The sequence below is a fragment of the Myotis myotis genome, unplaced genomic scaffold (genome assembly GCF_014108235.1).
Source record: "Myotis myotis isolate mMyoMyo1 unplaced genomic scaffold, mMyoMyo1.p scaffold_m19_p_1, whole genome shotgun sequence".
Lineage (NCBI taxonomy): Eukaryota > Metazoa > Chordata > Mammalia > Chiroptera > Vespertilionidae > Myotis > Myotis myotis.
In genome coordinates, this window is record NW_023416313.1 from 202,795,107 (window position 1) to 202,822,586 (window position 27,480).

At 45.9% G+C, this 27,480-nt stretch overlaps 2 protein-coding genes across 5 annotated transcripts in view; one reads left to right on the forward strand and one right to left on the reverse strand.

The window, feature by feature from the left end:
• The window catches only part of HEATR4 (HEAT repeat containing 4), a 47,324-nt gene that overhangs the window by 6,836 nt on the left and 13,008 nt on the right, over window positions 1-27,480 (reverse strand). Inside the window, exons 6-15 of the mRNA XM_036312407.1 lie at window positions 25,097-25,258; window positions 20,639-20,799; window positions 19,126-19,230; window positions 14,033-14,151; window positions 13,172-13,352; window positions 12,550-12,619; window positions 11,474-11,663; window positions 10,730-10,808; window positions 9,517-9,676; window positions 7,391-7,446 (exon numbers count right to left, since the gene is read on the reverse strand). Of these exons, the coding sequence (XP_036168300.1) occupies window positions 7,391-7,446; window positions 9,517-9,676; window positions 10,730-10,808; window positions 11,474-11,663; window positions 12,550-12,619; window positions 13,172-13,352; window positions 14,033-14,151; window positions 19,126-19,230; window positions 20,639-20,799; window positions 25,097-25,258 (1,283 nt within the window). The remainder of the gene's footprint in view (window positions 1-7,390; window positions 7,447-9,516; window positions 9,677-10,729; window positions 10,809-11,473; window positions 11,664-12,549; window positions 12,620-13,171; window positions 13,353-14,032; window positions 14,152-19,125; window positions 19,231-20,638; window positions 20,800-25,096; window positions 25,259-27,480) is intronic.
• On the forward strand, window positions 5,306-14,589 carry RIOX1 (ribosomal oxygenase 1). Of its 4 annotated transcripts, none has more exons than XR_004968126.1 (5): window positions 5,306-7,673; window positions 8,337-8,512; window positions 12,828-12,942; window positions 13,080-13,141; window positions 14,479-14,589. XR_004968126.1 is itself a non-coding variant. In XM_036312420.1 (1 exon), the coding sequence occupies exon 1, from the start codon at window positions 5,360-5,362 to the stop codon at window positions 7,262-7,264; it is 1,905 nt and encodes a 634-aa protein (XP_036168313.1). In that variant the 5' UTR covers window positions 5,306-5,359; the 3' UTR covers window positions 7,265-7,756. The 4 variants fall into 4 exon arrangements, 1 of the variants encoding a protein (XP_036168313.1); XR_004968128.1 differs by having other exon boundaries at window positions 12,877-12,942; XR_004968127.1 differs by lacking the exons at window positions 13,080-13,141; window positions 14,479-14,589 and adding an exon at window positions 13,193-13,763.

A 27,480-nucleotide genomic window follows, 5' to 3' on the forward strand; every position in this document is an offset into this window, starting at 1 on the left:
CGGGGACCTCTTGGTGCATGGGTCAACGTTCAACCACTGAGCCACACTGGCCGGGCCAGAGTAATTTTCTTTTCCTATCCCTGGAAGGCACAACTGCTGGCATCAGATCAGTACACCACAGAACCCCTTATTGTTATCTTGTTCCAAATACTATCTCTATGAGCTGTGAGTGTTAATTATTATCACCCACCAATGTAAAAGAAGTGTTTCTTCATTTTGCTTTATATCCAATCTTAGAGATTTCCCCGCTTTGCTTTCTTCTGCCTCCTTAGTCTACTACCAATGTGATGAAAAAGGATGAAAATAGCTGTACTAGATGTTATACGATCCCCTTCTCCCTCTCCACCCCACAAGCAAAGTGTTCCTTCTGGAGGCAAAATCGCCTTCAATAGAGGACTACTGTAATAGACCATGTGAGAAATAAAAAGGGCAGACGTGGCATATGGTAGGGATAACATCTAAAAGGTTGCCAAGTGTTTGGATAGGAATGTGACTGAGGAAGAGGATTGAAAAATCAAACAGAGCCCAGCTGGTGTGGCTCAATGGTTGAGCATCAACCTATGAACCAGGAGCTCAGAGTTAGATTCTCTCTCTGTCTCTCCCTTGCTCCCTGAAATCAATAAGAAAATATTTTCAAAACAGATAAAAAGATCAACCAGAACCACAGGACATGCCCTAGAGGCCATGCAGTCTAATCTGCTCATAACTGCTTGCAACGTTGTAAACTTCAGAGGGAATTCAGTAAAACCTACTAATAATCACAAAAATTATCTTGCTCTTTGATTCAGAAATTCCATTCCTAGGAATTTATCTAAAAAAAATTAAAATGAAGACAATCTATGTACAAAACAACAGTAGTTACATGGAGATAGTGACCATGTTGTTCTTAACGATTAAACTGTCATGCCTACCACAGTGCCTGTAAACAAGAGATCCACATTTAAAAGGTTGATTTAAGTAGTATGAGTTTCCTGTAAATTTTGGAAGGCAGCTATGCTCACCTCCTGTAAATTTTGGAGATTAAACCCTTATCGGAGATATCATTGGCAAATATGTTCTCCCATGCAGTGGGCTTTCTTGTTTTGTTGATGGTCTCTTTTGCTGTGCAGAAGCTTTTTATTTTTATGTTGTCCCATTTGTTTATTTTCTCCTTAGTTTCCATTGTCCTAGGAGCTCTATCAATAAAGATATTGCTACCACAAATGTCTGCTACTTTGCTGCCTATAGCTTCTTCTAAGATTTTTATGGTTTCCCATCTTACATTTAAGACCTTTATCCATTTTGAGTTTATTTTTGTGTATGATGTAAGTTGGTGATCTAGTTTCATTTTTTTTGCATGTATCTGTCCAATTTTCCCAACACCATTTATTGAAGAGACTATCTTGACTCCATAGTATGCTGTTGCCTCCTTTGTCAAATATTAATTGAGCATAATGGCTTGGGTCGATTTCTGGATTCTCTGTTCTGTTCCATTGGTCTATATGTCTGTTCTTGTGCCAGAACCAGGCAGTTTTGAGAACAGTGGCTTTGTAGTATAGCTTGATATCTGGTATTGTGACCCCTCCAACTTTGTTCTTCTTTCTCAAGATTGCTGTAGCTATTTGAGGTCTTTTTTTTATTCCAGATGAATTTTTGGAGAGTTTGTTCTAGGTCTTTGAAATATGCCGTTGGTATTTTAATGGGGATTGCATTGACTCTATAGATTGATTTGGGTAGTATGGACATTTTAATGATGTTGATTCTATCAATCCATGAACATGGTATATTTTTCCATTTGTTTATGTCTTCCTTTATCTCTTTTTTCAGCTTCCTGTAATTTTCTGAGTACAGGACCTTTACCTCCTTGGTTAAATTTATTCCTAGAGCCGAAACCAGTTTGGCTCAGTGGATAGAGCGTCGGCCTGCGGACTGAAGGGTCCCAGGTTCAATTCTGGTCAAGGGCATGTACCTGGGTTGCGGGCACATCCCCAGGCGGGGATGTGCAGGAGGCGGCTGATGGATGTTTCTCTCTCATGGATGTTTCTGACTCTCTGTCTCTCTCCCTTCCTCTCTGTGAAAAATCAATAAAATATATTTAAAAAAAGAAAATTTATTCCTAGAGCCCTGACCAGTTTGTCTCAGTGGCTAGAGCGTCGGCCTGTGGATTGAAGAGTCCCAGGTTTGATTCCAGTCAAGGGCATGTACCTTGGTTGTATGCACATTCCCAGTAGGGGGTGTGCAGGAGGCAGCTGATCGATGTTTCTCTCTCATGGATGTTTCTAACTCTCTATCCCTCTCCCTTCCTCTCTGTGAAAAATCAATAAAATATATTTTTAAAAAAATTTATTCCTAGGTATCTTAACTTACTACTTAACAAAAGGAAGATAAACAATCTAATAAAAAAATGGCAAAGGACCTAACTAGACCCTTTTAAAAAGAGGACATACAGAAGGCCAAGAGACATATGAAAACATGCTCAAAGTCACTACTCAACCGAGAGATGCAAATCAAAACGGCAGTGAGGTACCATCTCACACCTGTCAGAATGGTTATCATGAACAAAGCAACAAACAAGACAAGTGCTGTCGAGAATGAGGAGAAAAAGAAACCCTCTTGCACTGCTGGTGGGAATGCAGGCTGGTGCAGCCACTGTGGAAAACAGTATGGAGTTTCCTCAAAAAACTAAAAATGGAACTCCCATTTGACCCAGGAATCCCACTTCTAGGAATATATCCCAAGAAAACAGAAACACCAATCAGAAATGATATATGCACCCCTATGTTCATAGCAGCACAATTTACAATAGCTAAGATTTGGAAACAGCCTAAGTGCCCATCAGCAGATGAGTGGATTAGAAAACTGTGGTACATCTACACAATGGAATACTACGCTGCTGTAAAAAAAAAAAAAAAGAAGACATTCTTACCATTTGCAACAGCATGGATGGAACTGGAGAGCATTATGCTAAGCAAAATAAGCCAGTCAGAGAAAGATAAATATCACATGATATCACTCATATGTGGGATATAATGATCAACATAAACTGATGAACAAAAATAGAACCAGAGTCATAGAAGTATAGAACAGACTGTCCGACCTATGAGGGAAGGCAGGGGTAAGAGATCAACAAAGGACTTGGATGCATGCATATGAGCATAACCAATGGACACAGACAGTAGGAGGGTGAGGGCATGTGCTGGGGGGTGGGAGCAGCTGGGGAGAGGTCAATGGGGGAAAAAGGAGTCTTATGTAATACTTTAAACAATAAAGAATTTTTAAAAAAGAGGTTAATATAAGATTCAGAGATGAGATTGAGGATTCTGGAGAGAGAAGTTGTAGCTAATGAAACAAAATCCCAGAGCAGGTGGGAAGGGCAGATAACAAGAATGCAAATAGAGGGCTGGCCAGTGTGGTTCAGTTGATTGAGGCTTGTTTCTTGTACCAAGAGGTGGCCCTTGGATTCCCTGCCAGGGCATGGCCCCTGTTGGGGCTCCATCCCCAGTAGAGGGCGTGCAAGAGGCAGCCCATAGATGTTTCTCTCTCATTGATGTTTCTCTTTCTTTCCCTCTCCCTTCCTCTCTCTCTACGTCAATAAAAAATATATTTAAAAAGAAAAAAAGAAGAATGCAAGTTCTAACTCCTTTTTCAGAGAGAAGGCAACAACCAGGAGAATTTGTAATGGAGAAAGTGCAAAGAGAAGTTGGGTGGAGGAACTTACAGAGGGCTTCAATTAATCACATCACCTGCAGAGTAAAAGCCAGAACCACCCAAGGTTTAAACAAAAATCTCAAAGCTTGCCTGAGGGTATTTCTTAAAAACAAGATTTATGCACTTTCTGTGAAAAACTGCTATGGAACATGCTGTTCAGAAATGAGGACTCCTGGGACATGCAATATGCAGAGACTAGAAATAATAAGGAGTTACGCAGTCAACTTTCTTTTTTTTTTTTAATATATTTTATTGATTTTTTACAGAGAGGAAGGGAGAGGGATAGAGAGTTAGAAACATCGATGAGAGAGAAACATTGATCAGCTGCCTCCTGCACACTCCCTACTGGGGATGTGCCTGCAACCAAGATACATGCCCTTGACCGGAATCGAACCCAGGACCCTTGAGTCTGCAGGCCGACGCTCTATCCGCTGAGCCAAGCCAGTTAGGGCAACTTTCTTTCTACTGAAGTCCCTAGCAACTTGATTTTTAAATTGCCCTCTAGCCCTGGTCGGAGTGGCTCAGTTGGTAGGAGCATTGTCCCATGCACCAGAAAGTCTCGGGCTAATTCCTGGTCAGGGCACATGCATAGGTTATGGGTATGATCCCCAGCAGGTTCAAGAGGCAACCGATCCATGTAGTTCTCACATTGATGTTTCTCTCTCCTTCTCCTCCTCTCTTTCTAAATCAATAAAAGAAATTAAAATAATTATAAATAAGTAAATAAATTGTCCTCTAGTTCTGAGCATCTACCCACAGATCAAAGGGTCTGGGGACTTCAATTCCAGGTCAAGGGCAGGTGCCTGGGTTGCCAGCTAGTCCCCAGCCCCTGTCAGGGAGTGTGCAGAAGGCAATCAAACCAGGAGCCAACCAAACCAGGAGGCAACCAATGGATTTCTCTCTCTTACATTGGTGTTTCTTTTCCCCTCCCTTCCCTCCACTCTCTAAAAAAATAAAAATAAAATAAAATAAAAATCAATGGAAAAAAATCCTCCAGTGAGGATTACAAAACCACACACAAAAAACAAATACTTTAAACAATTGCCCTCTAAATATGAAATCCCTGTTAATTTGGCAGAGATTCCACAGTTCTAGTGTGAAGCCACGCATGTAAATTAAAGTACTGTTTTGCTAAGTGAAATAAGCAAGCCAGAGAAAAACAAGTATATGATTTCACTTATATGTGGAATCTAATGAACAAAATAGACTAACAAAATAGAAATAGACTCGTAGAGACAGAGAACAGACTGATAGCTGTCACAGGGGAAGGGCGTTCGGGGTTGGGGGTTGGGAGACTGGGTGAAAAGGGTGGCGGGATCAAGCAAAAAAACCAAAAAACAAAAAAGGAAATCCTCCTGACAGCCATACGGTGATTACCAGACGAGAGGGAAAAAGGGGTGGGGGAAGGTAGAAGAGTGTAAGGGGGAATAAATGGAGAAGGCAGGGGATTTTACTTGGCGTGGTGAATACACAATGCAACATACTGCTGCTGTACTATAGAATTGTAAAAATAAATTAAGGTTCATACAGTGACCAGAAGGCGCTGAGTGGAAGAGTGGTGGGCGTGGCCAACGAGAGGGCTGGAGGCCCGCCCCCTTCCCACAGCGCACCGCGGCGGCGCCCAGCGTGCGCCTCCCTCTCGCTGGCTCCCGGCTCGGAGGAGAGTTCGACCATGGACGGGCTCCGGGCTAGTGCGGCTTTGCTGAGGCGCGGGCGGCTGAGACGCCGGCGCCAGCCTCAGTCACACAGCGGGTCGGTGCTGGTCCTGCCCCTGAGGCCCAGGAAAATCCGCAGGCAGCTCAGGAGAAGTGCTGCGTCCCGCATGGCGGCGCTGAGGGCCCAGACGCTGCCCAGCGAAGACTCGGAGGACTCGCGGGTGGAATCGACCGTGGACGGTCCCCGGGACCCGCCGCCTGGAGGGGCGACGGCCACCCCGGATGCGGCCCGGCGAGAGCCGTACGGCCACCTGGGCCCTGCCGAGCTGCTGGAGGCCTCGCCCGCGGCCCGCTCCCTGCAGACCCCGCCGGCGCGTTTGGTGGAGGCGCAGACCCCGCCGGCGCGCCTGGTGCCCGCTTCGGCGCCGCCCTCGCGCCTGGTGGAGACCTCGGCCCTGCTGTGCTCTGCCCAGCACTTGGCGTCCGCGGCCCCCGCGACGCTGTCGGGGTCGCAGGTGGGTAGCACCGGCGGGGAGCCAGCCTGGGACTCCCCATTGCGGCGCGTCTTGGCCGAGCTGAACCGCATCCCCAGCAGCCGGCGGCGGGCAGCACGCCTCTTCGAATGGCTCATTGCGCCCATGCCACCCGATCATTTCTACCGGCGCCTGTGGGAGCGGGAGGCGGTGCTGGTGCGGCGGCAGGACCACACCTACTACCAGGGTCTGTTTTCTACCGCCGACCTGGATGCCATGCTGCGCAACGAGGAGGTGCAGTTTGGGCAGCACCTGGACGCCGCGCGCTACGTCGACGGGCGGCGCGAGACCTTGAATCCGCCGGGCCGGGCCCTGCCCGCTGCCGCGTGGTCCCTGTACCAGGCCGGCTGCTCCCTGCGCCTCCTTTGTCCCCAGGCCTTCTCGACCACCGTGTGGCAGTTTTTGGCGGTGCTCCAGGAGCAGTTTGGAAGCATGGCGGGCTCCAACGTTTACCTCACGCCCCCCAACTCGCAGGGCTTTGCCCCCCACTACGACGACATCGAGGCTTTTGTGCTGCAGCTGGAAGGTCGGAAACTCTGGCGCGTCTACCGACCCCGGGTCCCGACTGAGGAATTGGCCCTGACGTCCAGCCCCAACTTCAGCCAGGAAGACCTTGGTGAGCCGGTGCTGCAGACCGTGCTGGAACCTGGAGATTTGCTCTATTTTCCTCGGGGCTTCATTCACCAAGCCGAATGCCAGGATGGGGTGCACTCTCTCCACCTCACCTTGTCCACGTACCAGCGCAATACCTGGGGTGACTTCTTGGAGGCTGTACTGCCTCTGGCGGTGCAGGCTGCCATGGAGGAAAATGTGGAGTTTCGTAGGGGACTGCCCCGAGACTTCATGGATTACATGGGGGCCCAGCATTCGGATTCTAAGGATCCTCGAAGAACTGCTTTCATGGAGAAGGTGCGGGTCTTGGTTGCCCGCTTGGGACACTTTGCTCCGGTCGATGCTGTGGCTGACCAGCGAGCCAAAGACTTCATCCACGATTCTCTGCCTCCCGTGCTGACTGACAGGGAGAAGGCACTAAGTGTTTACGGGCTCCCAATTCGCTGGGAGGCAGGAGAGCCTGTGAACGTAGGAGCCCAGCTGACAACAGAAACGGAAGTGCACATGCTTCAGGATGGGATAGCCCGGCTGTTGGGCGAGGGAGGCCATCTGTTTCTCTATTACACAGTGGAAAACTCCCGTGTTTATCACCTGGAAGAGCCCAAATGCTTGGAGATATTACCCCAGCAAGCTGATGCCATGGAACTCTTACTCCGCTCCTACCCCGAGTTTGTGAGGGTAGGGGACCTGCCCTGTGACAGCGTGGAGGACCAGCTTTCCTTGGCCACCATGTTGTATGATAAGGGGTTGCTGCTCACCAAGATGCCTCTTACCTGAACTAGTTTCTCGTTGATTGCTGGAAACAAGGCAGCAGTGATGACTCTTTCCTACCACCACCACCTTGTTCTGGAGGGGAAAAACTCACGTTCTTACCTTGATGACCATCGTTGTGCTCACACTTACCTTTAGGCCTGCTGCAGTGTCAAAAAACTCAGAGGATGTTTTAGGAACCACCACATCTAGGCACAGAAATAAAAGCAGAAGTTGGAGGTGGAAAAAAGCTATTTCTACCCAAGTAACCTTGATCCCTGATCATTTCAGAATACGAACTTAATCATCCGCCTCAGGCTTCAGTGTACTGTGTAGCACTTGCTGTCGTTCTGCTTGAGACATGAGAAGTTTTTATTTGGAATTGCTTTGCATCCTTAATTTGAGTTCTCATTCATCAGTTTGGGGGAGGGTCGGGGTTAGTATCCTGTTTGTTATTGTGAGTTTGTATGAATGTTAAAAGTTATTAAAGTGCCAAAGCATGTTTCCCTTTTCTAAGGCTAGATTATTATGTGGCATGATTTGAAGGAATGTCGGAGGGGGGGAGGAAGATGTGGATAATCTATAATGGCCTTGGTCAGTGGTCGGCAAACTGCGGCTTGCGAGCCACATGCGGCTCTTCGGCCCCTTGAGTGTGGCTCTTCCACAAAATACCACGTGCGGGCGCGCACGTACAGTGCGATTGAAACTTCGTGGCCCAGGCGCAGAAGTCGGTATTTTGTGGAAGAGCCAACTCAAGTGGCCAAAGAGCCGCATGTGGCTCACGAGCCGCAGTTTGCCGACCACTGGAGGTGAAAGGTAACTTTGATAGTTGTAGGATTGGGGCCAATTCTATAACTTTGGGGGTAATTTATTCATTTTAATCATGCTACTTGAACCCCCAACAGCACAATCATATTAGAAAAGTTATAATATATTATCTTTTTGGGAGTATGTTTTTGCTCAGTGCTTGTTTGCATCAGTGGCTGGCACTGTCTCCTAGTTATGATAGCATAGGTTTTAATAAACCAGCTTGTAGTGAGCTGGCCCTGAGGGAAGGCTGGTGTTCAAGTTACTTTCCACTCTCATTTTTTTCTGGCAGTTGGAAGAAACTTCCCCATATCTGGCAAGTGCATATTCTCATGTTGGTGGAAAAGAGCCTGGTGTACCAGAGAGAGCATTGGACTTGGAACCAGAAGACCTGGGTTTGGGGTGGTGGCTGGTAGGCAGCTGGCTGAATGACCTGAGGCTGCTGCTACGCCTGGGCGCACAGATTTTGTAAGTATATATTGGTCCAGATTGGTGTCTTCACCTCATTATTTAGATTTTATCTGGAACTTTTAAGATCCTATCACCATAACTGATAGGTTCTGTTATATAAAGTTGAGAACTTTATAAAGTCTTTCTTTTTTAAAAAAAAAATATATATTTTTATTGATTTTAAAGAGGAAGGAAGAGGGAGAGAGAGAGAGAGAGAGAAACATCCATGATGAGAGAGAATCATAGATCAGCTGCCTCCTGCAAGTCCCCCACTGGGGATCGAGCCCACAACCTGGGCATGTGCCATTGACCAGAATCAAAACTGGGACTTTCAGTTCCCAGGCTGACGCTCTATCCAATGAGCCAAACGGGCTAGGGCTAAAGTCTTCCTTTTAAAGTTGCAAAACCATAGATATACATAATATGATAGCTCTCCCTCCAACCCCACTTTTCAGAGGTAACCACTATTAAAGGTAAGCCCATATGGTTTTTTTGGGGTGTTCTACATTAGTTTTTGTTTTGTACTTGTTTTTCTAATGTCATTCCCCCCCGCCCCCAACTTTCAAATCAGTTCAAATAGAGCTCCCTCATTCATTTTTTTTAAAGGGATAAAACAGTAAATAAAAGTGAGGTGGGGAGGTGTAGCGGGAGGAAAAAAATAACAGAAGGACGCAGAAGAAGCCCAATAAGGAAAAGAGGTAGTAGCCTTTCCTGGCTCTCATCCTACAGGACTCATAATTAAGTCACAAAACATGCAGATCCTGCCCAGCCAGTGTGGCTCAGTGGTTGAATGTGGTCGACCTGTGAACCAAGAGGTCACAGTTCGATTCAGGGCACATACTTGACTTGCAGGCTCGATCCCCAGTAGGGGATGTGCAGGGAGCAGCCAATCAATGATTCTCATCATTGATGTTTCTACCTCTCTTCTCCCTCTCTGAAGTGAATAAAAATATCTTTAAAAGAAAACACCCACAAAAACATCCAGATCCTAAAAGCGTAGGACTCACCCCTGGAAAACCTACCTTGAAAAGTTTCTTGAAGAAAAGTATGTAGTTTCTGTGGTTTTTGCCCCTCTTTGGGCTGCAAGTAAATATGTTTTGCTTCCCCCTTTACTTTTTTTATGGCCTTCTCTATCTTGAATATTTTCTGCGTCAGCAAGTCCTTTTGGTTTAGTGTTTGAATCTAGATCAAAACAAATAATATTGGGAAAAAACAGCCACTAGGCTACAAATCATCAAAAAGCATTAGTGAAGTAACTTAGTGCTCGTGCTTGTTAGTATTAGGTGGCACGTAAATACCAGAGAGCATTGTTCTCTTGTGATATTGGTGGGGCATTTTTACATTCGTTAGTGAAAAATTAACTCTTTGTGCCTGATGAAAGCAATCTGCTACGAAATGTCTGCTTGGTGTGAGGTTGGTTTTGTGAATTATATCTGAAGAAAGAATCTTACACATTTTTAAAGTCCTTTTCACTCTATTTCTTCCACTCCTCTAGCAGCTTTGAAAAATTAGAACCACCTATTCAGCTAGAGTGTTCTTTTGGTGACAGAGCCCAGATCAGGAAAGGTTAGAAGGAGAAAGAAAACGTAGGAGGCCAGCTCCAGCCCCGCATTCCTTCGTTATACCTATCTGGGGGGGGGGGGGGGGGGTGGGGGGGGGGGGACACAACAACTTTGGTTTAGGAGATGGTGAGGAGAAAATAGGAAAGGAGGAAACTATTGTAGAAACAACAAATCCTGATTTTGAGAACTACTTAATAGAACTAATAGGATTTTGGTTTTGTCTTTTTACTAAGGGGATTTTATAATCCTATTTTGCACAGATGTTTTGTGTCTTCAAATGATGTGGTATCTGCCCTAACTGGTTTGGCTCAGTGGATAGAGCGTCAGCTTGCGGACAAAAGGTCCCAGGTTCGATTCGGTCAAGGGCATGTACCTTGGTTGCGGGCGCATCCCCAGTAGGGGGTGTGCAGGAGGCAGCTGATCGCTGTTTCTCTCTCATCGATGTTTCTAACTCTCTATCCTTCTCCCTTCCTCTCTGTAAAAAACCAATAAAATATATTTAAAAAAAAAAACTTGTATAAAAAAAAATGATGTGGTATCTGTCTAGGATTGTAGAAAGTACTTCCGTGATGGGGGAAAATGGTGTGTACACATGCTGTAAGGGCAAAAAGCGTTTGAAGAATTCTTGCAAGCCCTGAATTTTCCCTTGAAAACACAGCTTGTATTTATTTACCCTGTTCTTGATCTCCTGAAGCATTTCTTTGTTTCCTTCACGTTGTATCTTGAGTATCTTCATTGCCTGATGAATTTCCCTGAAAAATAAGAAAACTTCTTAGATTGTTTCTATCCTTTAAAAAAGCATGGGGGTGGAAAATACAGGACTTGGAATCAGTCAAGAATCCTAAATTCCAATCCTAACTATGCACTTTTGCTGTGCCTTATCCTCAAGTGGTATGATGTTTAACTTTTAAGGATGTTACTTAGTTTTTGAGATGATATATTTGAAGGTACTAATAAATACCATTTATTGAATGTCTTTATGACAGGTAGTGAACATTAATCACCACAAACCCATAAAATGGACTATCGTCTGCATTTGATATATGAAGGAAAAAAAAGGGGCTCTGAGAGTTTAATTAATTTACTTGGACTCACATAGCTAGTGCAGGCATGAGTTGGTATTCAAACCCTAGACTTTACTTTAAAGCCTGTTGTCACAGTAGGCACTTTTGATACATGTTAATTGAATAAATTAATAACTTAAAACACCTGGGATAGAGAATAGGTGCGTGAACTATATGAGCTTGACTTTCAATCTAATGTAAATTCGTTTTTCTGTTACCCATTTTGGTAAGTAGGTGAATGGCACAGGTGAGCACATGCTTTTACAGGCATTAGGCAGCCACAAGGCTGTCTTCTGTTAACAAGGACGGGCAGTACATGGGGTAGGGGAAGGAACCAGAGGTTTAGTGCTTACTTTAGAACAGCATCATGTTTTTCTAGGAGCAGCACGTCTAGGAAGGTGTCCCTGACCCGGTCCCCTTGAAGGTTGAGGGCTAGGATGCTACGGCAAGCTTCCAGACGTACACCTGGTGATGCTTCATAGTGTATAGCCCAGAGCAGGAGGTCTGTCAGCTGGGGACTCACTTGGCCAATCTGTCCCAAAGCTGCAGAGATCAGAGGGCAGCGTCTTCCACTGTCACTTAAGAATAATCTGGCTATATCCTAATAATGTGTAGGCAGCCACTAAGTATTTGTTTTGTTTATTTTCTCCCTTTTGGATGATAATCACCATTAGAGTTTCGGAGATGAGTTTGAGTAGAGCATTATCGCCAAAGGATTCCTCGGAGGAGTGTTCTATCCCATCCTTGCCTATTAGGATATGAGAATACACTACCTGTCGTAAATAGGTAAATGTAGGGATGAGATATGTGACTCATAACTCAGAAAACCAGCCTAGTCAAGGCAGAGTGATGCTATGGCAAGCTTTAGTCGTACTCCTGGTGACACTTCATAGAGCCTAGCAGCCCCTAGCCCATAACAGGTCTGTCAGCTGGGCCAATCTGTTAAGAAAGGGGGCACAATAACTTCACAGGTTTACCTCGGGCCGATTCTGCTAGGGACCTGCCAAAGACTCAAGCAACGTAGAAGATCCTTAAAAAGAAACTAGGAAATGTTGAGGGCAGGGTTTTAGGTCTGTAGCAGTCTTGAATGTGGTCTCACTTGTATAGAGTCCTATAGTTGAAATCTCCAGAGAAAGCAAGTGTATCCAACAGTGTTTTCCAAGTGGATTCCTACTTGGAACTAATTAAATTGTCAGGGACTGTCAGCCCCTTTGCCTTAACAAGTTTGACATTGACCTAGACTCAGGATCCTTAACTAAAAATTTAAAAGCAAAAAATAATTGAATTTCTCAGGCAGGGAACTTCTGAGCAGGTGTGATCATCTCCCCTACACTCCACCCCCTACTAGAGAAATTCTGGGGATCATTTGTACTAGCTTATGGAAAAGATATTTGAGGTTGAGGAGCTGGGGCCATTTTCTCTGTCATACCTTGAAGGGCAAAGGCCTTGATTTTCCAGTAAGGATCTTTCTGTATCAGATTCCGGAGGCATTCAAAAACCTGGGATAAGAAAGAAAGAAAACACCTGGGATGGATAAAAGGCAATGTTGAGTGGAGAAGACCAGAGCAAAAATGAACGAGAGGAAGGGACCCCTCTTGTCTGAAAAATGACATATCCTAGTGACAAATGAGCTAGAGTCTGAAGTATTACCCTGCACGCGTAATATATTAGCTGAATTATCTCCTATCTGTCCATTGTTTTTCTCAGCTCACAGATCTATATGGTGATACAGGCTTCTTTTGAATACCTCCATCAGGTTTTCCCCTAATAACGTGGGATTACAACTTCGCTCACTGGAGTTGATCTTAAAGCCCATAAAAAGGTGAGAAGAAGATTCAAGGATGTGCTCTAGAGGAACGTCTGGGCTGGCTGGGAGCTAAATGTGGTCCCAACTGATAGATGTGGCCCATATATCCCCTCACCTTCCTGGTTCTGATCTCTCATTCTGTGTCCCCACAGAATGGTGAGTGTACTGTGGACAACAAGGGAAGCTCAGGGTAATGCTCTCTTCGGGTTATCAGGTAAGATGGGATCGTGTTTCCTTGACTCACCATTGTATTACGGATCTGCAGGGCACCTGCTGCTAAACAGGCTGCTCGCCGAACTGCCATGAAGTCATCAGAGAAGCAGTTAAGGAAGCTGGGGAAAAGCTTGGCGGTCATGAGCTTGAGCCCACCAATCAGAGACAGGGCTTCCACACGCTCTTGGGAATTTCCTAGACTCAGCTTGATTCTGTAAAGTACAGGTGCTTTTATTTCCCCTCTTCAAACTTTTGATGCTCCTTCCCCCCAGTGCCCTCAGGATAAAATCCAACCTCTGTAGGCTCTCCATTATCCATTTCCACCCTTTCCTAGTCAGCCTTATCCCCTATTAGGTTAAGTTTCACTGGGTAGAGACTCGACTGTCTTATTTACTTAAATCCCTATTACCTAATTATGTTGAATGACTAAATAAAAGACACTTTCAAACATGCACCTCTTGCTTGCTACAGTTCTCTTTGCTGCCTTCACCTGTGCCATGCTCATTTCTATATTTGGCTCCCAAATGTCTTTCCTTCTCTTTGCCTGTGTAGTCTTAGCTGTCCTCCATGAAACTTGACCTTATTAGATATTTGTGTATCTTGCCTGTATAATCAGAATCATGTCATACTTTTGAACTCTTAATCACCAAAATAGTGACTAACACCTAGTAGGCACTGAATGATTCTGTCCCTAGCCACATTGTTAGTATCTCTAAGGACTGTTAACCTTTTGTTTTATCTAAAAAAATAAAATAAAATAATCCTGCAGTGGCACCTCGTACAATGCTGAGCATACGGAGCAGCTCCCCAAAGGCTGGCTGGCTAAATCCCAGGGCCTCTGAACATGTTTTGAGAATAGAAAAGTTTCTTTCTTCATGTTGCCTCAGTTTACCTGATTGTATCATGCAGCTCTTTCCCAAGATTCATTCGCCCCAGAGTTTCGGCAGCTGCTTGTCTTACTTCCTTATTCCAGTCACTCCACATCAGCTGGATCAACTTATGTTTCAAATCCTATGAGTAGGTGTAATAATTAGCTACCATTTATTGAATATCAGTTTTGTACTTGACACTGTGCTCAGAGATTTTACCCATCACTTAATCCTCTCAAACAATCCAATAAAGCAGATATAACCATTTACAGATGACAGAATGCAGGTTTAGATGTACTTGCTCAATGTTAAGTTGAGTGCTGGAGCCAGGACTCAGACCCAGGTCTGTTTTCTAAGCTCATGTTTCAAACTACAATACTATGGCCTTGGCCTATTTGACTCAGTAATTATGTGACCTATATATCCCCTCACCTTCCTGGGTCTGATCTCTCATTCTGTGTCCCCACAGAATGGTGAGTGTACTGTGCACAACAAGGGAAGTTCAGGGTAATGCTCTCTTCGGGTTGATCAGGTAAGATGGGATCTGAAGGGTTGTGGGTTCGATTCCGGTCAAGGACACATACCTTGGTTGCAGGCTTAATCCCCAGCCCCATGTGCAGGAGGAAACCAGTTGATGTCTCTCTCACATCAATGTTTCCCTCTCTGTCTCTCCTGCTCCCTTTCACTTTCTCTAAAAATCAATGGAAAAATATCCTCGGGTGAGGATTAACAAACAAACAAAAAAATAAACTATACTATGTTGGGGCAATGTAATCTGTACTTGAGAGACTTAAGATTTGAAAGTGATGCATTAATAGGGTGACCAATTCATCTCAATTTGCCTGATACTTTGCTGGTTTTAGCACTAAAACTGCTATGTCCTGACTTAGACAAACCAGAACAGTTGATAACTTCTGTATATTGATACTTCTCCCAGAGGGGAAGGGACAAAGATTATTACAGTTGTAGTTGATTTTGTGAATTTGTCTGAGCTATTCTCCCTGCTAGAAACATCTCCGTTTTTCACCCCTACCTGGTACTTGATGTTTTCCTACTCTGCTTTTCTGATTTAGTTCAAAAGTCATCCCCTCAGTGAACTCTCCTCTGTAACCATAGGGAAAACCCCCATACTCATACTATCTTAAAACTGCTTCTGTTTTAGCTATTTATAACCAACTGAAGACATTATCTTTCATCCCCAGCGCTAGCATGTAGGATGTGGCCAGAAACTGCTTGCTTACTGAATGGGTGAACTGAGGGACATACTATCTTTCTTTTTTTTTTTTTTTTTAACATATTTTATTGATTTTTTACAGAGAGGAAGGGAGAGGGATAGAGAGTTAGAAACATCGATGAGAGAGAAACATCGATCAGCTGCCTCCTGCACACCCCCTACTGTGTATGTGCACGCAACCAAGGTACATGCCCTTGACTGGAATCCAACCTGGGACCTTTCAGTCCACAGGTCGACACTCCATCCATCGAGCCAAACCGGTCAGGGCCATACTACCTTTCTTAACTCCAGCAATCTGATGTAACGTTCTCATCTTTACCCTGTCCCCTGCTTGCTCTGCATGTCTTTTTACTTTTAGTCCTGAGAGATAGCTGCTAAGGGGATGAATGTGCAGATGAACTGGATGTTAAGATGATATTGTTAAAATGCAGATTATGATTGAGTTCACCTGAGGTGAGATTGTGCATTTCTAACAGCTCCCAGGTGACGCCTGTGCTTCCTGTGGAGGACTTTAGCAACAGGGTGCTATAGCAGTTGAGACAGAATTAATTCAGACTAAAACGTCTTCAGGTGATCACACTGAGCGGCCAGATTTTTTGCTTTGCACACCAAAATGCGAGGATCAAGGAATGGAGGGTGTTCACTTCTCATGGGAATGGGAATGTTCTGGGCCATTCTGGAGGTACTCAGTGTTATAAGGAAAAGATATAGGGACACATAGGAAGAAGGAGAAAATCCCACTTGGATAGCTGAAGATGACTTAAAAATTATGGCAAGAAGAAAGTTAGTTGAAAGCCTAAATGATGCTCAAGATTTCCATGCTGTGCGGAATCTTGGAGGAAGGCAGGAGGAGTGTGGGTGGGTGGGAGGTAATCAGCCAAAGAATATGCATATATTCATAATCCATGGACACAGACAATAGGGTGGTGAAGGCCTCGGGTGGGGCTGGGGGGAATGGAGGGGGTCAATGGGGGGGAAAGTGACATTTATAATACTTTCAACAATAAAGAATTTTAAAAAAGATTTCCATGCCAGAAGTCCCCTTCAATTCTAGCCAAGTCTTGCTCAGCTGTCCCACACTCCTTCACAGAACTTTAACTGATAAGTTCAGCCTATACTACTCTCCTCTCTCTCTGAAAAGTTTTAAGAGCACCTTACATTTATTGCTTGTTCTTGAATCATTTGTGTCTGTTAGTCTTGTTACTTCAACTATAATGTCAGTTTTTAAAAGTAGGGACTGTTTTATACCTTCTTTGTGTTTACTAAACACTCAGGGAAAGCCAGCATAGACACTGGTGTAATTGGGTTGTTGGGTAGTTTTAAGTCAGTGCTTCTTAAACTATCTGTGCTAGAGGACCAGTATTTGAGTGGGAAAATGTCATTGATACTTAAAAAGTACACTGATATTGAGGTAAAGTCAAATTACTATAAAAGTTTCTTTAAAAATTGATTTTAGAGAGAAAGAGGGAGAGGCAGAGAGAAACACCGGTTTTGTTGTTCCACATATTTATGTGTTCATTAGTTGATTCTTGTATGTGCCCTGACCAGGGATCAAACCCACAATCATAGTGTGTCTGGATGATTCTCTAACCAACTGTGAAACCCAGCCAGGGCGACTATAATAAGTTTTTTAACTCTATTGGGTTTTTTTTTGCCTATTTCATGGGTGGGTTATAAACAATTTATGGATGGCCACCAAACTGAGAAGCAGTGGTTTAAGTCACAGGAAGACGTTGACATTTGAAGATAATTCTGGTTTGAGGTAAAAGATAGTCATGTGAAACCTGGCTGGGTTGTTCATTTGGTTAGGAGCATCACCTGGATACGCCAATGTTGTGGGTTTGATCCCTCCCTGGTCAGGGCACATACAAGAATCAACCAATGGCCCAGCCAGTGTGGTTTGGTGGTTGAGCATTGACCTATGAAGCAGAAGGTTATGGTGTGATTCCCAGTCAGGGCACATGTCTGGGTTTCAGGCTTGATCCCCAGTGTGGGGCGTGCAGGAGGGAGCCAATCAATGAGTCTCTCTCCCTCTTCCTTTCTCTCTCAAATCAATAAAAGTATATATATTTTAAAAAGAACCAGTGAATGTATAAATAAGTGGAACAATAAATGGCTCTCTCTTTCTGCCTACTCTCCTCTCTCTAAAATCCTATCTAATAAAAGAGAAACATGGTAATTAGCGTATGACCGCTACCCTTCCCATTGGCTAATCAGGGCAATATGCAAATTAACTGCCAGCCAAGATGGTGGCCAGCAGCCAGGCAGCTTAAAGCGAACATGAGGCTTGCTTGCTTCAGTGACGGAGGACTCCAATGTTCCCCGCCTGCCACTGCCGGCCTCTGAGCTGCAACTCTAAGCAACTATGTTACAAATATAGAAGCTAAACAAAACCCCAGAAACCTGCTTTAGTCACTGGGCTTCAGCCAGCAGGATCACAACATTGTTTCAAATACAGAAGGTAAACAAAGGCCAGAAACCTGCTTTCAGCAGCAGAGGCCTAAGAGCTGGAGCCTCAGAGCTAAAGCTGGCCCAGAATAGAAAAAAAGGAGCAGTTGGGAGCTTCAGTCACCCGCCAGCCTGAAAACAGCCCTCAGCCCCTCACCCAGACTGGCCAGGCACCCCAGTGGGGACCCCCACCCTGAAGGGTGTGTGACCAGCTGCAAACAGCCATCATCCCCTCACCCAGGCTGGCCAGGCACCCCAGTGGGGACCCCCCACCCTGATCCAGGACACCCTTCAGGGCAAACCAGCCGGCCCCCACCCGTGCACCAGACCTCTATCCTATATAGTAAAAGGGTAATATGCCTCCCAGCACCGGGATCAGCATGACAGGGGGCAGCGCCCAAACCCCCTGATCGCCCTGCGGCTCTGTGTGTGACAGGGGGCGGGGCCACAACCTCCCTATCCGCCCTGCTCTGTTCGTGACAGGGGAAGGCGCCCCAACCCCCTGATCAGCCCTGCTCTGTGCCTGATAGGGGGGAGCTCCCCAACACCCTGATTGCCCTGCGGCTCTGTGTGTGACAGGGTGCAGCGCCCCAACCCCCCCCCCCATGGCCCCATGGGCCCTGCTCTGTGTGTGACGGGCTAGAGCCATAACCTCCCCATCGGCCCTGCCCTGAGTGTGACAGGGTGCAGCGCCCCAACCCCCTGATTCGCCCTGCTCTGTGTGTGACAGGGGGCAGTGCCCCAACTCCCCTATTGGCCCTACTCTGTGAGTGACAGGGGAGAGCTCCCCAACCCCCTGATCGGCCCTGCTCTGTGCGTGACAGGGGGCAGCGCCCCAACCCCCTGATCGACCCTGCTCTGTGCATGACAGGGTACGGAGCCCCAACCCCCCTGATGGGCCCTGCTCTGTGAGTGACGGGGCAGCACCCCAACCCCCTGATTGGCCCTGCTCTGTGCATGATGGGGTGGCGCCGCAACCTCCCCATCGACCCTGCCTTGAGTGTGACAGGGGGCGGTGCCCCAACCCCCCAATCAGCCCTACCCTGAGCATGACTGAGGGTGGCATCGCAACCTCCCAATATGCCCTGCTCTGTGCATGACAGGGGGCGGCGCCCCAACTCCCCAATCGGCCCTGCTCTGAGCCCGACCAGGGGCTGCACCTAGGGATTGGGCCTGCCCTCTGCCACCCGGGAGCAGGCCTAAGCCAGCAGGTCGTTATCTCCCAAGGGGTCCCAGACTGCGAGAGGGCACAGGCCGGGCTGAGGGACCCCCCCCCCCCCGAGTGCACAAATTTTTGTGCACCGGGCCTCTAGTCAATAATAAATGAATAGGACAGAGATCTGTTTGGTAAGAATGGGATACTAGATAGCAGCAAAAGGTGGAAGGCTCTCTAGCATAGACTTTATCCTGGAAACACAGAAAGAGAAGACTTACCAAACAGACATTTCCACTGACCCGTGAAAGAGCCCGGCAGGCCACAACCCGATCCTTCCATTGATGGCTATTCAGCTCCACAGCAAGCATGGTGTGTATCAGGGTCTGAGGAAATGAAAGACTTGGATGGGTGTTCATGATCATCTTTACAGGTACTAGAACCTTGAAGAACTTCCATCCTAACATGGCATCCAGTATAATGTCACAGACATGTGAGATACTCATCCCTAGCAAGGAATAGGTTATAAAATGTGGAGTGCTCGTCCAACCTTTTTCATCTCATGGCACACGTAAACTAATTACTAAAATTCTGCAGCACACCAAAAATATATTTTTTGCCAATTTGACAAAAAAAAGTAGGTATAATTTTGATTCATTCACACTGGACTATTGTGTTGGCTATTGTCCTTTTTTTTATTTGACAAGCTAAACTGTCCAGGCCGGGTGGCTCAGGCAATTGGAGCGTCATCGTAAACACCAAAAGGTTGCAGGTTCAAGTTTGATTCCTGGTTGGAGCATATACAGGAGCAGCTGATCAATGTTTCCTCTCTCACATTGATGTTTCCTCCTCTCTCTCTTCCCCTCCCTCCTTCTCTAAAATAAATTAAAAAAACATATTCTTGAGTGAGGATTTAAAAATAACAAAATAGCTCTGGCCAGTGTGGCTCAATTGGTTTAGCTTTGTCCCATGCACCAAAAGGTTGCTGGTTTGATTCCCAGTTAGGGCATATGCTTGGGTTTGGGGCTCCATCTGCAGTAGGGGGAGTGCAGGAGGCAGCTGATTGATGTTTCCTCTCACATCAATGTTTCTCTCCCTCTTCCTCTCTCTAAAAATCAATAAACAATCTTAAAATAATAAAAATTCTTGGCACATCAGTTGAAAATCACTGATCTAAGCCAACTGACATCTGGGATTATGAATCAGGAAACAAAATACAGATTTTGTCATCTGAGCAGAAAACTGGGGCTTTCTTAATTTTTTTAAATTTTGGAGAGACGGGAACATGTTCCACCTATTCACACACTCTCTGGTTGATTCCTGTATGTGTCCTGACCAGGGATCAAACCCACAACTTTGGCGAATGGAACGATGCTCCAACCAACTGTGCTACCAGGCCTGGGCATTCCTCTTCTTGACTTTAACTACCTTTACTCCTAAAATGATTTTTATGTGCCTCAATCTTTGTGTTTCATGTTTCTGCTGAAAGTAAACAGAATTCTAGGTCTGTGTGGTTTCAAGGGTAAATTTGTGGCAAAATTCTACATGTTATAACTCTTCCGGCATACACAGAAACCATCTGCAGTCTACTTTTCTCGCCTAGACTAAGCTAACTGTTGTCACTTTTCCTTGTATACACCTCTCCACCCCAGTTCAACCACTCCAAGTCTGGCTTTACCTATGCTTGAGATCATCTTACCCCACCACACCTGCATTTTCGATTCTTTACATGCACTGAGACCCAATTGTTCCCCAAACTTGATTTCTTTTTCTGACCCTATAATGCATACATACCATCTTCCCACTGAGATGGCTCAGGAGCAGGCAAGCCTGGTGCTCAGTGTCCTCATTCTTCTTGTGAAACAGCTGATGGAGGATCCTCTTAATCACAGGGTAAATGTCCACACCATCCAGAGCCAAGCACTGAGCTGCAGCCCAGCTGTCCACGCTATTACCTGCCACGGTGGGGTGAATAGAGTCTAGGTAGGTGACCTGTTTACCCCGCAGAGAGAACAGCCTTTGGGTTGGTATCCAAGGCTGTTACCTGCCTCATCTCTCACTTCCCTGTGCCCTTCTCAGTCTAGAAATCCAATTCCATATTTAACCATGTTTAAATGGATTATATCAAGGTTTTAAATATAGGCTGAAAAATCTTAATCTCCAAAGTTAAATCTTCCCCAGCTGCAATGAATTGCATCAAGTTCCTAAGGTATTGCCTCCTCTTCCACTCCCACTTTGCTACAGATGAAGGTTTCTGTTATGTAGTAGAGAGAGGGGAGCAGGATCTCTTCCCTTGGGTTTGCACCACACTGGGTACTTCTTAGGACTCATCCCTATGTCCCATCTCTTGAGGTTCTTACTCCACACACTGGGATTAGTGGGAAAAGAGCACATAAGAGGATACAGGGTTCTCCAATCTCTGATATCCTCACAGATTTCACGTATTCTTCTAATCTAGCCTGTACTTGGCCTTCACTAATTTGACCACAGTTCTAGCTGAACTCTTCTTACTGGTCCCAGCTGTATCTACTTCGGGTGAGTGAGTGTTCATGTCTTCTCTTTCCCTGTAGGCATTGTCTGTCCTTATACAGTGGGGCCTTGACTTACGAGTGTCCCGACTAACGAGTTTTTTGAGATGCCAGCTGTGTCTCGGCAGATTTTTTGCATTGAGTTGATAGAGTAATTTGAGTTAACGAGCTCCTTAACGAGCTCGGGCTCGGAATGAATTAAACTCATAAGTCAAGGCCGCACTGTATTTTGAAGTTAGTCAAGGTTTTTTTTTAATGTAAGGGTGGGAGTAACACTCCTTCCAGCTCCCTACATCCAGGGCAGAAAGTGAAAGACCTGAATACTTTTTTCCGCCCTCTTTTGGAATAAAAATATTTCTCAATGACTTCTATGTTTCCAAGATTTAAATATCCCAATGTGTAAATTAACATATACTCAATTCTTATCCAATCCCCACCCTAATTGCATTTTTATTTTTCTTGTTAAAAAGATTGGTTCAGCCCTAACCGATTTGGTTCAGTGGCTAGAGCAGTGGTTCTCAACCTTGGCTGCACATTAGAATCACCTGGGAATCTTTTTAGAATCCTGATTTCTGGGCCCCATCCTCTGGAAATTCTGTTTCTTTGTTACTAGTGTTGTGACCTCACCCCATAACAAAGAAACAGAATTTCCGGAGGATGGGGCCCAGAAATCAGGATTTTAAAAAGATTCCCAGGTGATTCTAATGTGCAGCCAAGGTTGAGAATCACTGCACTAGAGCATCGGCCTGCGGACTGAAGGGTCCTAGGTTCGATTCCAGTCAAGGGCATGTACCTTGGTTGTAGGCACATCCCCAGTAGGAGGTGTGCAGGAGGCAGCTGATCGCTGTTTCTCTCTCATTGATGTTTCTAACTCTCTATCCCTCTCCCTTCCTCTCTGTAAAAAAATCAATAAAATGTATTTTTAAAAATAAATAAATAAATTTTTAAAAAAGATTGGTTCATTGGCTATGCTTACATTTTCTATGGGAAAAGGGAAGATTTCTGCTTTGGATCGCACTCTTTAGAGAGAATTAAATGTGATCATAGACTTTGTCTTCTGTGGCTTGTTGATTATAAAGACTAAAATATACATATGTGTGTGTGTGTGTGGTGGGGGAGTTAAATCTTAACAGATTCTTGTTAGGTAACAGCAATGAGGCACTTCTGGCCTGGCTGAGAGATACAGTTTTTCCTCCCCTTTGAGATTGGGAAGTCTGGAGTGGAGGCTTTCTTAAAACAAATGAAACAAGTTGTTGAGCTTCTATATGCAGGAGGACAAACCAGTCTGTCAGTTGTCTTTTCCCAATTTCCCAAAGAACAAGGACATCTCTGAGCAGTTAGGCACGTTGGGCATATCACTTGACCTTTTTGCTGTATTACTACTCCAACAATGCATGTGGACAATGCCTATAAGTTAATGTGCACAAATGGAAGCATGATGTGTTCAAGTGGTGATTTTTAATTTTCAGGAAGTATTCTTAAATATTGTTACATCATATTTTCAATTTAAACAAAATCCAGTTGTGTGAAAGGGCATGGTTTCTGGTCAAACACATCTATGAAACACCACTAGGTGGCAGTGTACCTATTTTGTCAAAGTACCTAGGAAGAACTACCTTTTCTATGTTCTAAGATGAACTGAAATCCAATACAATAGACATCACAGACATGACAATGGAGAGTAACAGATGGAGAAGCTAATGCTCTGACCGGTTTGCTCAGTGGATAGAGCGTCGGCCTCCAGACTGAAAGGTCCCAGGTTTGATTCTGGTCAAGGGCATGTACCTTGGTTACGGGCACATCTCCAGTAGGAGGTGTGCAGAAGGCAGCTGATCGATGTTTCTCTCTCATCGATGTTTCTAACTCTCTATCCCTCTCCCTTCCACTCTGTAAAAAATCAATAAAATATCTAATCTAATAAAAGAGAAACATGGTAATTGGAGTACGACCGCTACCCTTCCCATTGGCTAATCAGGGAGATATGCAAATTAACTGGCAGCCAGGCAGCTTGAAACTAACTTGAGGCTTGCTTGCTTCAGTGACGGAGGAAACCAATGTTCCCCGCCTGCCTTGCAGGCCTCTGAGCCTGCAGTTTGAAACATTTTAACAAATATAGAAGCTAAAAAAAAAACCCCAGAAACCAGCTTTCAGCGAGCTGGGATCTCAGAGCTGGAGTCAGAGCTGGAGTTATACATTGTTTCGATTACCTACTTTCAGCAGCGGAGGCCTAAGAGCTGGAGCCTCAGAGCTAAAGCTGGCCCAGAATTAAAAAAGAAAAAAAGAAAAAAAGGAGCGGTTGGGAGCTTCCGTCACCCGCCAGCCTGAAAACAGCCCTCAGCCCCTCACCCAGACTGGCCAGGCACCCCAGTGGGGACCCCCACCCTGAAGGGTGTGTGACCAGCTGCAAACAGCCCTCAGCCCCTCACCCAGTCTGGCCAGGCACCCCAGTGGGGACCCCAACCCTGAAGGGTGTGTGACCAGCTGCAAACAGCCATCATCCCCTCATCCAGGCTGGCCAAGCACCCCAGTGGGGACCCCCACCCTGAAGGGTGTGTGACCAGCTGCAAACAGCCATCATCCCCTCACTCAGGCTGGCCAGGCACCCCAGTGGGGACCTCCACCCTGATCCAGGACACCCTTCAGGGCAAACCAGCCAGCTCCCACCCATGCACCAGACCTCTATCCTATATAGTAAAAGGGTAATATGCCTCCCAGCACCGGGATCAGCGGAGCCGAGAGGCCTCCCAGCACCAGGATCAGTGTGACAGGGGGCAGCGCCCAAACCCCCTGATCGCCCTGAGGCTCTGTGTGTGACAGGGGGCGGGGCCACAACCTCCCTATCCGCCCTGCTCTGTTCGTGACAGGGGAAGGCACCCCAACCTCCTGATCAGCCCTGCTCTGTGCCTGATAGGGGGGAGCTCCGCAACCTCTGATCGCGCTGCCGCTCTGTGTGTGACAGGGTGCGGCGCCCCAACCCCCTGATCGGCCCTGCTCTGTGTGTGACAGGGTGCGGCGCCCCAACTCCCCCCCCCCCCCCACGGGCCCTGCTCTGTGTGTGACAGGGTAGAGCCATAACCTCCCCATCGGCCCTGCCCTGAGTGTGAGAGTGGTGGTGTCCCAACCCCCTGATCGGCCCTGCTCTGTGGGTGATAGAGGGCGGCGCCCCAACCCCCTGATCCACCCTGCTCTGTGTGTGACAGGGGGCGGTGCCCCAACTCCCCTATCGGCCCTACTCTGTGAGTGACAGGGGCGAGCTCCTCAACCCCCTGATGGGCCCTACTCTGTGCGTGACAGGGGGTGGCGCCGCAACCTCCCCATTGACCCTGCCTTGAGTGTGACAGGGGGCGGTGCCCCAACCCCCCAATCGGCCCTACCCTGAGCATGACTGGGGGTGGCATCGCAACCTCCCGATCCGCCCTGCTCTGTGCATGACAGGGGGTGGCGCCCCAACTCCCCAATCGGCCCTGCTCTGAGCCCGACCAGGGGCTGCACCTAGGGATTGGGCCTGCCCTCTGCCACCCGGGAGCAGGCCTAAGCCAGCAGGTCGTTAAATCCCAAGGGGTCCCAGACTGCGAGAGGGCACAGGCCAGGCTGAGGGACCCCCCCTTCCCCCAGAGTGCACAAATTTTTGTGCACCAGGCCTCTAGTATATTTATATATAAAAAAAAGGATATCTCCTCTTTACCCCATATTCCCAGGTCAGAAGAAACGGAGAGTTCCTCACCTTTCAAAAGGGCAGTATGCATGATGTCCTGGGCAAGGGGATTGTGTGACTGTATAGCATATTGGCATATTGCTGCTGCCATCTGCACATTGAAATTCTGGTCTCCAAGAGCAGCCTCCAGAGGCGGGAGTAGAACCTCTGGCAAGTCCTGGATTGATGGGGCTTCCACAGTCTTCTCGTCTGTGATCAAAAGAGAGCTGAAGAAGGGAGTGCTAGCCCCTTTGCTTTTCTCGGAAACACAGCTTCCTTCCCATAGCCGAATACCAGCCGCAGGTGCTTACCTCTATGGGCCCCTCCAATGGGCAGGATTTTATGACTCACTTCTGTGCTGGGTATGCCAGTTCCATCCTTTATCCTCTGGCCTCAAAGAAGGTATATTCAAGCCAAAGAAGAATGTTTCCAGCTAGGCTATGGTGACTTTCACCATTAGTTTTAGTGATAAAAATCAACCTATTTACCCTATATGTTTTTGTATTTTTACATTACATTTTGTACTTTTATATTATTTTTAAACTATATTTCTTTATTGATTTCAGAGAGGAAGGAAGAGGAAGAGAGAGAGAGAAACATCAATGATGAGAGAGAATCATTGATCGCTGCCTCCTGCACACCCTCCACTGGGGATCGAGCCCACAACCCAGGCATATGCCTTTGACTGGAATTGAACCTGGGACCCTCCAGTCCGCAGGCCGACACTCTATCCACTGAGCCAAACTGGCTAGGGCTATTATTTTTAATAATAGCAATTATATTTAGGTAGTGCTTTGCCATCTATATAGTGTTTTCATACTCATTCATTCTTCCAAACTTTATTGAAGTAGACAAGGCAGATATTACTGCAGAGCTCACCTGAAATATGTGTGTGTTTAACAAACAGGCCCACAACACTGTTATAAGCCCCTCAGTACCAGTCTTCCGAAGGACATAGGATGGGAGCACAGTTTGCCAACAGGGCAGCCTCAGGCACTCCTTTTGGCCAGAGTTCCTGAGGTGGTTTGTCTAGCATTCCACAGATCCCTCTGGGGACACCTCAGGACTACGGAAAACACTGTGAGGACAAGTCTTATGTTTCACTGGAGTTAGGATCTCTTATAACAACCCCACAGGTATCATCTTAGGGTCCCTAAAGGGAATGCTGTTATATAAGTCACAGCATTCATGGAAACCCAAAGGATGGTGCCCCTTTACATATTTACATTTCATTTATAGTTCTTCCCACTCCAAATGTAACTAATCAGTCAGGGTGCATTTTTATCAGAAACAGTGTTGCCTATAAAGATAGTTCCTGTCCTTATCAGGTTAGCAGAGTAACAGGTATACATTTAATTAAAGCTCAGATTCTCAAGTAGAAGGGGAAGGATTTTATTAACCTTTTGTCCACAACTATCCTCACTTGATAGATAAGGAATTTGAAACTCAGAAGTTAACTGACTTCCAAGAAGCTGGACCTGTGACTAAGGTTTTAGGACTTCTAATCTATCCTTCATACTACTGCTGCAATCCACTATGCCATGTGTCAAGAATGACCTAGATGGAAATATATATTTCAGGGGAATGGAAGCAATTGATCATCTCAAGAAATAATGAGTAGATCATTTTCTTTGGGAAGGTGTGGGGAGGAAACAACAAAATCTAGACACCGAGGACACGTGAAAGGGATCACGTGACAGGCATAGTTCTGGCGGAAGATAACGATGTTTGTATGTATGTGGAAGATTTGGGATAAGATTATGATATATGTTGCTGTTTATTGAAGGTTTTTTCTATGTGCCAGGCACTGAAAATATATCATCCCATTTAATACCCAAGGAAATAAGCAGTTATAATAAAAAATGTATATGTGTGGACACATGTCTAGCAGGGACACCAAACCAAGTCTGGGTGGTGAGGCAGGGAAGGCTCCTCAGAGGAGGTGACACCTTAGCTGAAAACTGAAGGGAAAGTATAGAAATTAATCATATGAAGAGAGGAAGAGTTTTCCAGCACAGGAAGCAACAGATTTGAAAACTTGAAGGAAAAATGCCCATATCTGGAACTCAATAGACAGGATATAAGTGAAATGAAACTTTAAAAACCTGGCAGTTTTGTAGAGCCAAATAGTCCCTGCCCTGAGAGAGTTCCTTGCCTGCTAGCGATGGCAGAGAAGTAAACAATTATGATAGAGTGATAAATATTAGGACTGGAATAATATTAGGATGTTACCTGCAGCAGAGAAGAAAAAGTGTCAGCCCAGGCTTCACATAAAAGGTGATATCTGAGAGGGTGCTTGAAGAATCAGGGTCCATTGGTTTTATGTCCTTTCAATGGCATTTATAGTTTCCACTAAAGGCTTGGTGCACAAAATTTGTGCACTGGGTGTGTGTCCCCCTCAGCCCAACCTGCAC